This window comes from Microcaecilia unicolor, chromosome 9 (genome assembly GCF_901765095.1).
Source record: "Microcaecilia unicolor chromosome 9, aMicUni1.1, whole genome shotgun sequence".
NCBI classification, from domain to species: Eukaryota; Metazoa; Chordata; class Amphibia; order Gymnophiona; family Siphonopidae; genus Microcaecilia; species Microcaecilia unicolor.
In genome coordinates this window covers 88,868,993-88,882,712 of record NC_044039.1, presented here as the reverse complement: position 1 = coordinate 88,882,712, position 13,720 = coordinate 88,868,993, and the positions used below count along the sequence as shown (strand labels likewise).

The 13,720-nt window shown below is 43.4% G+C and overlaps 1 protein-coding gene across 1 annotated transcript in view; it reads left to right on the top strand.

Annotated features, from left to right (window-relative positions):
- The window catches only part of EIF2AK4 (eukaryotic translation initiation factor 2 alpha kinase 4), a 285,849-nt gene that overhangs the window by 41,109 nt on the left and 231,020 nt on the right, over nucleotides 1-13,720 (top strand). The window contains exon 10 of the mRNA XM_030213680.1: nucleotides 6,112-6,218. Coding sequence (XP_030069540.1) covers nucleotides 6,112-6,218 — 107 coding nt within the window. The remainder of the gene's footprint in view (nucleotides 1-6,111; nucleotides 6,219-13,720) is intronic.

Here is a 13,720-nt window from a genome sequence, read left to right as displayed (position 1 = left end):
TAATGTTCAGAGTTAAATTTTGATTAGTCATAGTTCTTGGACTCGTGGAGGGGCATAATCAAAAGGAACGTCCAAGTTTTGTTGAGGGCGTCCATCTTGTTTCAATATTACACGTTACCCCGCCCCTTCGCGGCACCGTCCTTAGAGTTGGGCGCCCTTAGAGATGGTCGTCCCCGTTCGAAAATGCCCCTCTATGTGCTTCAAATAAAGACTGCATATTTTGACAAGACATCTTCCATAGCCTGTGTTGTCCTTTCTTTTCATCTGTCCTATATTACATAGAATAATATTCAAAATTCTTATGTCAGTACATTAAGTACATTCTCTGAGGACAAGCAGGCTCTCATATTCTCACGTGTGGGTAGTCGCCAATCCGCGTCGTCCGGTCTGGCATTTATGCCAAAGTAAAAAAACAGAGCTTTGTGAAGCGCGAGCTGTATGTCACTGCACATGCGGGAGTGCCTTCCCGCCCGCCGAGATAACACGGTTCTCTCAGTTTAGTTTTTTCCGTGTGAAGAGAAGCTGCTCTTTTTGGTCTCTCTTCACATGTCTGGTAAAGAGCTTTCATGAGTGCCTTCGGCCTTTCTTTAGTTTTGTTTCTTTAAAAAAAACAAAAAAACAACTCTTATTAGTCTAGTTTTGCCCGCATTTAAGTCTTCTTTTATTTTCAACGTGGGCTACTTTTAGGCCCTGACTCTGGTTGGGTACTTCATTTTATTCCTGCCTTCGCCCCTTCTTCAGGCACCATCGAGTTCTTTGATTTGGCTGGCAAGGTCTTCCTGTCCATGTCCACGAAGACTCCAAATGGCCTCAAGCATTGTACCCGGTGCAACCGGACCATCTCGGGGAAGGACACCCATTCTTGGTGTCTGCAGTGTCTTGGGCCCGACCATAGTCCTGCTGTGTTCTCTGTCTTCATAAGAAGAGGACCCAGGTTTCCTGGGAGGCTCAACGCAAAGATTTTGGAGCCAGGTCCGGTTCCCCAATGTCTGTTTCGGCATCGAGGTTGGAGGTGTCATCATCAATGTTGAGTGTCACACCAGCATCGGGAGCATCGGTAAGCATGGCTGCTTCGAGACCTCAAGACACTGGGAGCAGTGAGGCTGACAGGCTGGCTTTGGTGTTGGTCATCCTGGCTGCTAGGGTGGGGAGCTGCTGCATCACTGGCCCAGCCCCCTTGCAGGTGGAATAACCACATCCTCCTGCTCTTGGCTAGTTTATGTTTTGCTGCTTTCCACTCCCAGCTGCTGGTTATAACACACTGGTTGAGAATCGCTGCTCTAAGATAAAGCTGGTAAACTGATTACATAGGTGAACATTTATTTTCACTGAACTTGTTTCAGATACTCCTGGAGCATCCTCATTTTCCAGGACAGAGAAGGTATTACTCAAGGGTATGCTTTGGGGGACTGGATGTTTCTGTGTAACAGTTCTAACCGTGCCAGAACCCACAGTAATTCATTTATTTAGGAGTTGTTTGATCTTTGTGGAAGTGGGATTGGAAAGGCTTCACTTTAAGACAATAGTTGACCGTTGACTGAATAAAGGTGGCCAGACCCAACTGAGAATTTTGAACCAGTTGAGAAGGAAGTGGGTCCAAGGAAGGGAAAGGTAATGGGACTTGATATACTGCCTTTCTGTGTTTTTTTTGCAACTACATTCAAACAGTTTACATAGTATATACAGGTACGTATTTGTACCTGGGGCAACAGAGGGTTAAGTGACTTGCCCAGAGTCACAAGGAGCTGCAGTGAGACTCGAACCCAGTTCCCCAGGATCATAGTCCGCTGCATTAACCACTAGACTGCTAGAAGAGATAGAAAGTCTCATTGAAGTAAGAATCTTTGACAATACAGTAAGATCAAAAGAATGCCAAGAAACTTAAGATCTGGACTCAAAAGCCTGCATTAGTGGAGACTGAGAGAATGATGAGCAATTAGTGCTTACCAAAGATAGTGAAGGCAAAAGAGCTTTGATAAGACAGCATCTTAGTGTGGAAAAAAAAAATCTGCCAGTTGTTCAGCTGTCAGTTAAGTCAAATGTGATGTCTGCAAATGTGTAGGAGGACCAGAGAGCCTAGCAAGAGTATTAAATAGGTTTTTAGAACAGTTGTTCTGAGAAATGGATAAGGAAAGAAAAATATATTCTTTTTACGAAAGCCACTTCAGATTCATAGCTACAGAGGTGTTCTCTATAGAGTGTAAGATAAGCATGAGTCCTAGTTTTTCTCAATTTCCTTTCATCCCTATGAAATTGTCTCTTGAGTAAAGAGAGATCAGGATGATACCATGACAGTTAAGGAGTAGCATGGCCAAGAACCTCTTTAGAGGCAGCAACATGGTCAGAAGCAGTCTGGAGTGTGTTGTTCTAACAATTGGCGTGACACTTCAGAGGCACTGCCATAAAATTAGGAGGAAGAGAATTACATGTCTTCTGTAGTAGCTCCATATTCAAGTTTTTAAAATTACAGGAAGCGTCTGTGCTTTAGGGGAGCAGAATAGGTATAAAACAGTAGAGGAAGTTAACTTAAACCACACAAGATAGCGATCTAATGAAGAGAACTATTAAGAGGATAAGCTAGACAAAAGAATTGGAAGTAAAAAACAAAACGGTAACGATAGCGAGACTGATTCAAGATGGCGTCAGGTTAGGACGTGGCGATCCTACCTCGGATGGTCTTTTTTCTAATCTGTTTATTTTCTTCTCAAACTATGCCCAAAAGGAAGGGAAAGACGAGGGGAGGTAAAAGCTCCTTACCCTCCACGATACCTCCTCGAGGGCAAATTCCGATTACGGACTTCACTGTCTCCGTCGCTAATTTGGGCGATCCGTTAGCCGAGGCAGAGAGGAGCCTTGGCCAGGAGAGTGAATTATCACTCAGCCCAAGAAGCCCGCGTTTGCCTCGTGTAGCAGGAAGTGACGCTGGAGGAAGTCCCGTCCAGCAGCCCGAACTCGAAGCTGCGGTCTTGGGGAAGGAGCACTCCTCCGACGCTACGCTGTTCCCGCTGAGTTTTTCCAGCGAAGACCCGAGCCAAACATCCACCCCCAGGAGTAGGGGTAACATGGATAACATCCAGGTGGAAGCCCGAACCGCACAGGAGATGGCGGATCGACAGCTGGGACCTGCACTGCAACTCCTACCCCTGGAGAAGCCACCTAAGGTGACGTTGGAGTCTTTGTGGGGGGCGATGGAATCTTTACACAAAATATGTTTAACTTTTGTCTCTAGTTCTCAAGCTAACACTTTAAAGATAGAATCTCTTCAGACTAATTTGGCTTCTCAAGCTAGTAATTTAAAGCAATATGAGATAACTATTTCCTCACTGAAAGAACAAGAGTGTAAACTGTTCCAAAATGTGGACTTGATGCATAGGAAGATTGAAAATCTAGAAAATGGGGCTAGAAATCTAAACTTGAGGTTTTTGAACTTCCCCTTTGTTAAATACACCCCATTAAGAGACATGTTTCATAAACTGTTGAAGGAAATTTTCAACTATTCTGAGACGAGCTTTCCCCCAATACAAAAACTTTATATGATACCTGCTCGAGCACCTAAGGAAAAGGATAAAGAGCTCACTGAAAAAGTTTTGGAAGAATTGGATGTATCCGCGCTGCTCGAGCAGTCACAAGAGGTGGTTGAATATAGATCCACTTTGGTGGTATCTTTTGTCTTTTTGGCGGATAAGGAAGCTATCCTGAGGCAATATCTGAGACAAACCTCCTCTATCTTTTTTTGGGGGGAACGATTTCAACTATTTCCAGACGTATCGAGAACCACACAGGAACGGAGGAAAAAATTTCTGACGATGAAACAAGAGACAGTACAGATGGGAGCTAAGTTCCAGCTTCGATTTCCTTGCAAATGTGTAGTTTTTTATGAAAATAAGACTTATTTCTTTGAGCCTTTGCAACTTCGTTCATTTTTGAATGCAAAGCCACCTAACCCGCCATAAGGACCCAACAGAACGGACTTAATATTTGTTTATTAGTGACAACCTGATGCCATACTTGTATTATATTTTTATATTTCTTCGTTAAATATCCTTATCCTCTTGTAAGGTTTCATTTCAGTCTCCCTAAGTAGAGGACTATGAAGATTAATAGTTTCCTATGGGACTTTTGCCAAATAATGATTATTGTCATTGATATTATTGTGTTGTTTCTTGACAAAGCTTTGCTTTGGTATGTAATTTAAAAGTTATAAATAAATAAAAAAACAACAACAAAAAAAAACAAAACGGTAACAACAATGAAGGAAAAACAAAGTCAAGTATGTGGCCACCAGCATGAGCAGGGAAAAACATGCCATGAAAGACCAGGTCATTCATGAATTTTAAAAAGTCCAACTAAAAGGCACTAGAAGGATGATTAACCTGAATATTCAGATCATCCAAAACTACATTCTGCAACTTAGCACAAACATCAGAAACTACTGACTTCAGGTAATCTGAAATGGCAGTAGTGGAATGTGGGGGGAAGTAAACAAGAAGAAGGAAAAGTGATTGGTGAGTAGTCATACCAAAATTGAGCTTCATTAGCAAGACCTCAAGCATACAAATTGGACCCAGAGGCAGCTTCCTAACGTTAAGCTGCAGCAAGCAGAAACAAGCAACTCCTCCCCCCTTCTTTCGACATGACCCTTATGAAAATAAGTAAGAGGGCAGGAAGGCCTAATTTAAATAGACCTCTTCCTCTCCCAGCCATTCTAAGGTCTCCTTTGGTACTCACATCTCACATTTGGTACGGGTCACCTTTGGTTGCTTCCCACTGCCTCTGGTTATTGATTCTGTGTATCAATAGCAACCACTCCATGGTGACTACCAGAATAAACTACAACTCTTTTTACCAGGGTCTCACTGGATGGTGCATACACCAGATGTATTGTTGCAGAATATGGCTGCTGGATTGTTGAGGGGGGCAGAGCAAGGGGCTACATGCACTAATCATAGCTCATGACCTTTTTTAGTGCCGGTTAGTAAAAGGGCCCCATATAGAGAGAAGGCAACCAAACTGATAAAAGTGATGAAATGACTCTTCTGTGAAGAAAGGCTAAGCAGGTTAGAGCTCAAACACGGAGACGAGAAGACTGAGAGGTAATATAATAAAGATCTGCAGAATCATGAGTGAGGTAAAATGGGTAAATAAGAAACAATAATCTAACCTTTCAGTTTGTACTAGGATTAAGGAATGCACCATGAAACTAATAGAAAATAATTTTTCACTCAATGCACAGATAGATGTGGAATTTGTTGCCAGAGGATGTGGTAAAAGCAGTAAGCATAGCTAGGTTTTTAAAAATGGTGTAGACAAGTTCCTGGACGAAGAGTCTGCAAACCTACTATTAGCCATGTAGTTTTGGGAAAGCCACCACTTACCTCTTGAGTGTGGGGTGGGGGAAAGGGAATGGATTTATTGATGAGATTTCTTCCAGGTACTTGTGACAGACAAAATGTTGACCTTGATGAGTCACCAGTTTTTCTTAGTGTAGCAGATCTTATGTACAATATTATCAGTATATTTTTCAAGTTCAATTGCTGTGCCCAATACTATAAATTAAAAATTTCCAAATATTTATTGAATACATATTTTGGAATACAAATTTTAAATATAATCACAGGTTAAATATACAGTAAAGTAATTTATAAAGTGATTCCTAGATAATGCCACAATTAACAAACCGTATATGGCAAGTATATTAGTAGGACGTCTTCCAGAAGGTCAGTAGAGGCATGGAATCCTGAAAGTGTGGCTTCAAATGAAGTGATGATAAAAGTTGATTTAGGTAAAGAATAAATAATAAGAAATCACTAGAGCAAGGTGGCATTTCTCTCAAATTCTAAAGTTGCTTATATATGAAATTACAGAGCTACTCACAATAGCCTTTGAATTTTGAATTTGCATGTAACTTATCACTATAAGTCAGCTTAGGCCCAGAGAACTAGAGAGCAGCCAATATAAAACAGTCTATGAAAGGGCTCCTGTATTGCCTGTAAGAACTACAGACCGGTATTACTGACTTCTAGTCTGTGTGTATAGCACTGTTTAAAATGAAAAGCTTGCCAGTTCTAGTATTTGAGAAAATTCATACCTCTGCAATGTCTTTTTCTCCAGATGTGTCTGCCTGGAAGACAGGGAGAGGTGGAACACACAACAGCTGCTGAAGCACAGCTTCATTAACCCCCCTGTTCAGAGTCCTATTGTGGAAGAGAGTCCTGAAGGTAATTTTGATGTATTTTGTGTGTTCTTCAACACAAGTTTTGAGAGAGGATATATTGGCTAGTTGGCTGGCCTCATAACAATAAACAGATACCCCCAGATCCCATAAACAGCGACTAAAGTTGCATGCACAAATCTGCATGTGTTTCCGATTTATGCGTGCAACTTAATTGTTTAACAAGCTAATCAATGCTGATAATTGGCCACTAGCAATTTTATTTGTTTTATTTATTTGGATTTTGCTCACACCTTTTTTAGTAGTAGCTTAAGCTGAGTTACATTCACTACTAGTAGCGATTATTGGCACTAATTAGAATTTACGTGCACAACTGTCTAAGCTTATTCTGTAAAGTGGTGCGCATAAATTTAATGCACAGATCACAAAGGGGGCGTGGTCATGGGAGGGGCATAGGCGGGTCATGGGCATTCCTAAAAATTACATGCACTGTTACAGAATATGCCCAGTCTGCACCTAAATAAGACATGGGCATTCACGCCAGGTTTTAGTTGGTGTAAATGGCGGCACCTAAATTATAGTTGTGGGCCAGCTGCTATATGTATTCTACAAACCGCGCCTAACTAGATGAGGTTTACAGAATAGTGCTAAGTGCTGGGTTTTTTCAGCACCAATTGTTTTGGCACCATATATAGAATCCGGCCCATAATTCTATAAGTGTACCAATAAATAAGTATCCAGACGATGTCTGCTAGGAGCCTACTTTCCTTTATAGAATACTAGTAAAAAAGGCCCGTTTCTGACACAAATGAAACGGGCGCTAGCAAGGTTTTCCTCGGAGTGTGTATGTTTGGGAGAGTGTATGTGAGAGTGACTGTTTGAGAGTCAGAGTGAAAGTGTGATTGTGTGAGAGAGAGCGTGAGTCTGGGTGTGAGTGTGTTTGTGAGAGAGTGTGTGTGTGAGAATGAGAGTGTGTGCAAGTGTGTATGTGAGACACAGTGTGAGTGAGAGTGTGTGTGTGTGGGCGAGAGAGAGAGTGTGTGTGAGACACAGATTCTCTGTTTGAGTGAGTGTATGAGACCAAGCGAGTGTGTGAGTGACTGTGTGGCACATAGAGAGTGAATGTGATACAGTGTGAGACAGAGTGTGTGAGAGTGAGAGTCAGAAAGACATTGTATATGAGAGAGAGAGTGTGAGCCGTGCCCTCCCAATCCATGGCCATCTGTCCCCTGCCCCCTCCATTCATCCTTTTCCAGCAATTCCCCTCTGTCCCTGAGCCCTGCCCTCCCAATCCATGGCCATCCATGTTTGTCTGTCACCTGCCCCCTCCATTCATCCCTATCCAGCATTTCCCCTCTCTGCCTGAGGCCTGCCCTGCAATCCATATCCATCCATGCCCATCTGTCCCCTCCATTCATCCCTATGCAGCAATTCCCCTCTCCCTGAGTCCTGCCCTTCCAATCCATTACCATCCATGCTCCTCTGTCACCTGGCCCCTCCATTTTTCCCTATCCAGCATTTCCCCTCTCTGCCTGAGGCCTGCTCTGCAATCCATATCCATCCATGCCCATCTGTCCCCTCCATTCATCCCTATCCAGCAATTCCCCTCTCCCTGAGTCCTGCCCTTCCAATCCATGCCCATCCATGCTCCTCTGTCACCTGGCCCCTCCATTTTTCCCTATCTAGCATTTTCCCTCTCTGCCTGAGGCCTGCTCTGCAATCCATATCCATCCATGCCCATCTGTCCCCTCCATTCATCCCTATCCAGCAATTCCCCTCTCCCTGAGTCCTGCCCTTCCAATCCATGCCCATCCATGCTCCTCTGTCACCTGGCCCCTCCATTTTTCCCTATCCAGCATTTCCCCTCTCTGCCTGAGGCCTGCTCTGCAATCCATATCCATCCATGCCCATCTGTCCCCTCCATTCATCCCTATCCAGCAATTCCCCTCTCCCTGAGTCCTGCCCTTCCAATCCATGCCCATCCATGCTCCTCTGTCACCTGGTCCCTCCATTTTTCCCTATCCAGCATTTCCCCTCTCTGCCTGAGGCCTGCTCTGCAATCCATATCCATCCATGCCCATCTGTCCCCTCCATTCATCCCTATCCAGCAATTCCCCTCTCCCTGAGTCCTGCCCTTCCAATCCATGCCCATCCATGCTCCTCTGTCACCTGGTCCCTCCATTTTTCCCTATCCAGCATTTCCCCTCTCTGCCTGAGGCCTGCTCTGCAATCCATATCCATCCATGCCCATCTGTCCCCTCCATTCATCCCTATCCAGCAATTCCCCTCTCCCTGAGTCCTGCCCTTGCAATCCATGCCCATCCATGCTCATCTGTCACCTGGCCCCTCCATTTTTCCCTATCCAGCAATTTCCCTCTCTCCCTGAGTCCTGCCCTCCCAATCCATGCCCATCCATGCTCCTCTGTCCCCTGCCGCCTCCATTCATCCTTTTCCAGCAAGTCCCCTCTCGCCCTTCCATGTTCCCCCCCACCCCCTCGCATCCATGCTACGCTCTCTCCCATGTCCCAGCCTGGCCCGCCCTCTTCTCCCCCCCCCCCCCTTCGCATCCATGCCCCCCCCCCCTTCGCATCCATGCATCCTTTTTTTTTTTTTTATTCTTTTTAACTTTACCTCCGTGGCGGTTCGTGCAGCGAAGCGTCAGGGAAGGAGGCGGCGCTCCCGACGTCTAGCTTTCCCTTCGCTGTGTTCCGCCTTGTTTTGAAGGCGGAACACAGCGAAGGGAAGGCTAGACGTCGGGAGCGCCGCCTCCTTCCCTGACGTTTCGCTTCCGGATTTGTTTGTTTTGTCGCGAGGGCGGGGCAGAGACGGCAGGCTGAACCCTTCAGCCTCAGCCTGGGAGTGACGTCAGATGGCTTCAAGGCTTCAGGCTTCAAGGCTTCAGGCTTCCGGCTTCAAGTTTCCGGCTTCACAGAACTCAGGCTTCCGGCTTCAAGTTTCCGGCTTCACAGAACGTTGGCTTCAGAACGTTCACGGTGCGTTTTATTATATTAGATTAGCATTAAAAGATACAATTCTCCTTAACCCCTATCATAAAGAGCTGACATAAATGTTCATGCCTAAATGCTGGAGATACATGCATATAACTTACAGTATTCTATAATATATAATTGTAAATATATATTACAAACAGACTTGGCCTATGTGTTTGCCTACCTCAAATATATGCCAGAATAGTGCTGAGGTGGAATTTTTGGCATTTATATGCATATATAAACAACTGCAAGGAGTAAAAAATATCTAAAGAAACTGCTACTATCACTCCTTATACATAATAATGCTAGTGTAGTGTTATGATCAAAAAATGAATAAAATATAATTGAAAAACTTAGCCTCAGATGTCCAGGGAACCTGTACATAGGACTCCACTGTATTGGCTAACATCACAGGCCCTACCACCTTCCGAAAAAAAAAACACAGTAATAAAAAAAAACTCCTCTATAGACCAAAGTTGGGGAGAAAAAATATTGTGGTCAAAAAAACGGAACGTGGAAAATATATCAGTTATCAAAATTCTGATCAAACCACCCACACCAAACATCTATGAATAGTGATGGATCTGTGAAATACACAACAATCCACTCACTTAGCTCATACACTCTAACTGACCCTAAACAATCAGAAGTTCAATAACTACACCGTTCTTAATTCTCAACAGTCTAATAACCAGTGTAAAACGTCACTGATAACACTGTGAATGACAACTGTTGTCTTCAAACTTATCTGAGTAGTTCTTTGTAGCACCTTCCGTCTCATGCAGTCTCTAGTACATGAATGAGCATAGTCTGTACTTCGATGGTGGATTATATTCAATCACCCAATTCAATCGTTGTATATCCTCAAATAAATATTTTGAGGGTTTAATACTTCCAAACTCGCAATGTCTCTTTAATTTCTCGACAGCAAGGGACCCAACTGTTTCACTAATTCATCAGGAGAAATACAATGAAACAAAAAATTGCTTTTCATTGCAATCCATCACGAACATCACTTCTCAAAATGGCGGACATTTAAGTAGGACGCCATCAGCAGAGCTCCTCCCATAGAAGGATACGTAAAAAGCAGACGCATCCAATCACATGCTCCTAATCAGAGACGCTAACAAATTAGAACTCAAGCAGAAACGTCCAAATAGACAGATAGTCTTAACAGAAATACATCCAAATGTTCATTTCCAAATATTATACATGTGTATATATTTCTTGAGAATACAATTTCAACCAGAATTGCTAATGGCACTAATAGAACGCTTCCCATTCCATTGGGCTATTCAATCCATTAGGACTCACAGTACGTAAATAGTAAATCCACTTCTGCTCTTTTTGATGGAGAATACGAGAAACATCTACTCTTCTACCATTGTCCTTTAATTGTTCAATGACTAAACATCGCAGTTCCGTAAAGGAATGGTTCTTATCCATACAGTGTTTTGCCAAAGGCATGTGCATTTTTTTACACTGAATACAATGTTTATGTTCAGATAATCTCACTTTGACCATGCGCTTAGTTTGTCCTATATAACACAATCCACAAGGACATGTGATCATATATATCACTGCTTTGGAATTACAAGAAGTCTTGCTTCGTAACAAAATCCATTTCTTCTTGACCGGATCCCAAAATCTGTCCGTTACTTCCTTTATATCGCACATTACACATTTCCCACATTTTCCATGTCCAATCAGCTCAACTTCTCTGGACTGCCTTGTGCCTGCATTGATGCATCTGCTGCCTGTTTTCCGGTTATTCAAGCCTCACTCTGGGGTTCCTGCATCCAAGCATCACTCCACAGTCCATCCAAGCCTTACTTTGGTGTTCTTGCATCCAAGCCTCACTCTGCTCTAAGCGTCTAAACCTTTTCAGGACACCAGGGGTTCTGACATCATCAGTGAGGACTTTTATAAGGAACTCTAGGACTTTCATTCTTTTGCCGTTGCAAAGAGGCCTCTTAGCCTTGTCTTTGTGTTTCTTGCTTGCTTTGTTTCCTGCCTAGATTTGTTCCTGTGAGTCTTGTCCCTGAATCCTTGTTCCTGTGTGTCGTGTTTCTGAATCCTTGTTCCTGAAAATCCTGCTCCTGGTTTCTGTTACAATTTGACCCTGCTTCTGGCTCCTGTTAAAGTCTAACCGTCCTTTTGACTCTTGCTACAATCTGACCCTGCTCCTAGCTCTTGCTACAGTTAAACCTTGTTATTGGCTTCTGCTACAGTCTAGCTCTGTTCCTGGCTCCTAATTTAGCCTAACCCTGCTCTTGGCTCCTGCTACAGCCAAACCCCATTCCTAGTTCTTTCTGCAACCAAGCTCTGCTCCTGGTTCCTGCTACAGCCAAGTTCTGTTCCTGGTTCCTGCTACAGCCAAGTTCCGTTCCTGGTTCCTGCTACAGCCAAGTTCTGTTCCTGCCTTGCCTTTAGTCTTGCTTCTGTTTGTTCCTGTTGCCTAGCTCCAGCCCTGCCTTGTTTCTGCCGTGTCTTGTGCCATGTCTTGTTCTGCTGTTTCTTGTGGCTGGATCCAGTTCGTGTCTGAACCTAGTTCTAACCTTTGTTTCTGTGTCTTGCCTTGTTTCTGTCTGGGTTCAGTTCTAGCCCTGTTGTCTTGCTCTCCTTTCTTCGTCTGGATCCAGCTTCTGTCTTGCCTGTCTGCTTTGTTCAGCCCTGTTTGGATCCAGTTCTTTCCTTGTCCTTGTTTAACCTAGTTCTGTGTCTTGCCTTTTCTGGTCCCAGTTTTAACCTAGTTCTGTGTCTTGCCTTGTTCTGCCTGGGGTTCAGTTCTGTCTTGCCTGTTCTGAATCTACTAATGGACTTACAGGGATTAAATCCTGATGTTAATACAAATCTGTAAATATATCCCTAACTATAAAAAAAATAATCAAATAATAAAAATTTGTTTACACATATTTTTTTAGTGAAGGGAAAAGACCTCAGTGGCTCCCATACTTCCAGTAAGGAACGCATGGAAGAACCTTACAATCATACCACCATCATTGGTCATAAAAACCCCAAATGAAGGTAATTAAAAAACATGGAGGGTTTTTGATTATCTTTCTATAGTTAGGGGTCTTATTTACAGATTTGCCTATTCTGAACCCAGTTTTAACTAGTTTTAAGCCTTGCCTTGTTCTGCCTGGGTTCCAGTTCGCCCCTTTGCCTTGCTTTCCTTGCCTCGTCTGGATCCGGTCTTTACTTCTTTGTCTTGTTTGTTGTATCTTGTTATTCCTGCCAGCCCAGAAGACTTGTCTGCCGCAGCTCCGGCTGTGGCCCAAGGGTTCACCATCCCTGAATCCGTGACAGATTGAAAATGCCCCCTGCCATAGTTGATGCATAAAAGTTAGTGCATACTTTATAGCAGTGGTTCCCAACCCTAGTCCTGGAGGCATCCTAGCCAGTTGGGTTTTCAGGATATCGACAATGAATATGAATATTCATGAGACAGCTTTGCATGCACTGCTCTTATGAATATTCATTGTGAAGAGCAGTGCATTCAAAGCTGTCTCATGAATGTAGATATCCTGAAAACCTGACTGGCTGGGCTGCCTTCAGGACCAGGTTGGGAACCACTGCTGTTAGAATATCAATGATATGCTTTGATGTCCCCATGCATACCTCCGACCCACCCCCATCCCCCCACCCTGTCAGACTGTCATAGTAATGCTTGAATGTTTTCACTTATATACACTGTCAGCTAGCACATTTGCTTATTTCCAATCTGATGAAGAAGGGCAACCTTCGAAAGCTAGTCAAGAAATGTATTAAGTTATGTCCTATAAAAAAGGTATCATCTTATTTTCTTTTCCATGTTTTATTTTGTTTGATTTCTATTGATAACCTTAAGAGTGGACTAACACGGCTACCACACTCCTCTACTTAAGATGGAAGATGACCCCCTACCATAAACCCCAGTTTACTTTTCTCAGCCTCCCTCCCCCATAGAGTCATACTTACTCTTTCCGTGCCCCCTCCCTTGGGATCTTTGTTCATGGTCTTCCCAAACTTTACCTCTCCAGTAGTAATGTAGAGAAAACAGCAAGGTCTAGTTATAGGTGTGGTAACAGTGGCGGGTTGCACGTGAGCATGGGGAGACTGGTAGAGAAATTCAGATTAATCCTGTGACAGTTTGTCATGTAACAAGTCAACCACAATCTCAGCAGAGAGTGAAGAGGGATGGGAAGTAGAAACAATTTGAGGAAGGGAGTGAATGTGGTAAAAAGACATTGGGAGTTGGAGTTAAAAGCTATTTATCAGATGGAGATAGAGGTCTCAGTTGGCAAGCTCAATAAAATATGAGGAGATGAGCATGAATTTGAAAAATATGAAGTTTCAAGTGTATTAAAAATTCACTATCCTGCCCAATAGATGAACAATTTGGGTGGTTTACAATCAAAACGTAGGGGGCCAGGATAGTGCTGTTCAAACATGACAAGACAAAGTGGGATAGGAGGTAGAACGACAGTAACAAGATAATATGGGAATGGGATTTAGACAGACATACTCTGCAGAGTGGGTGAAAGAAAGTAGTAAGCCGCTACTAATCTAAAGT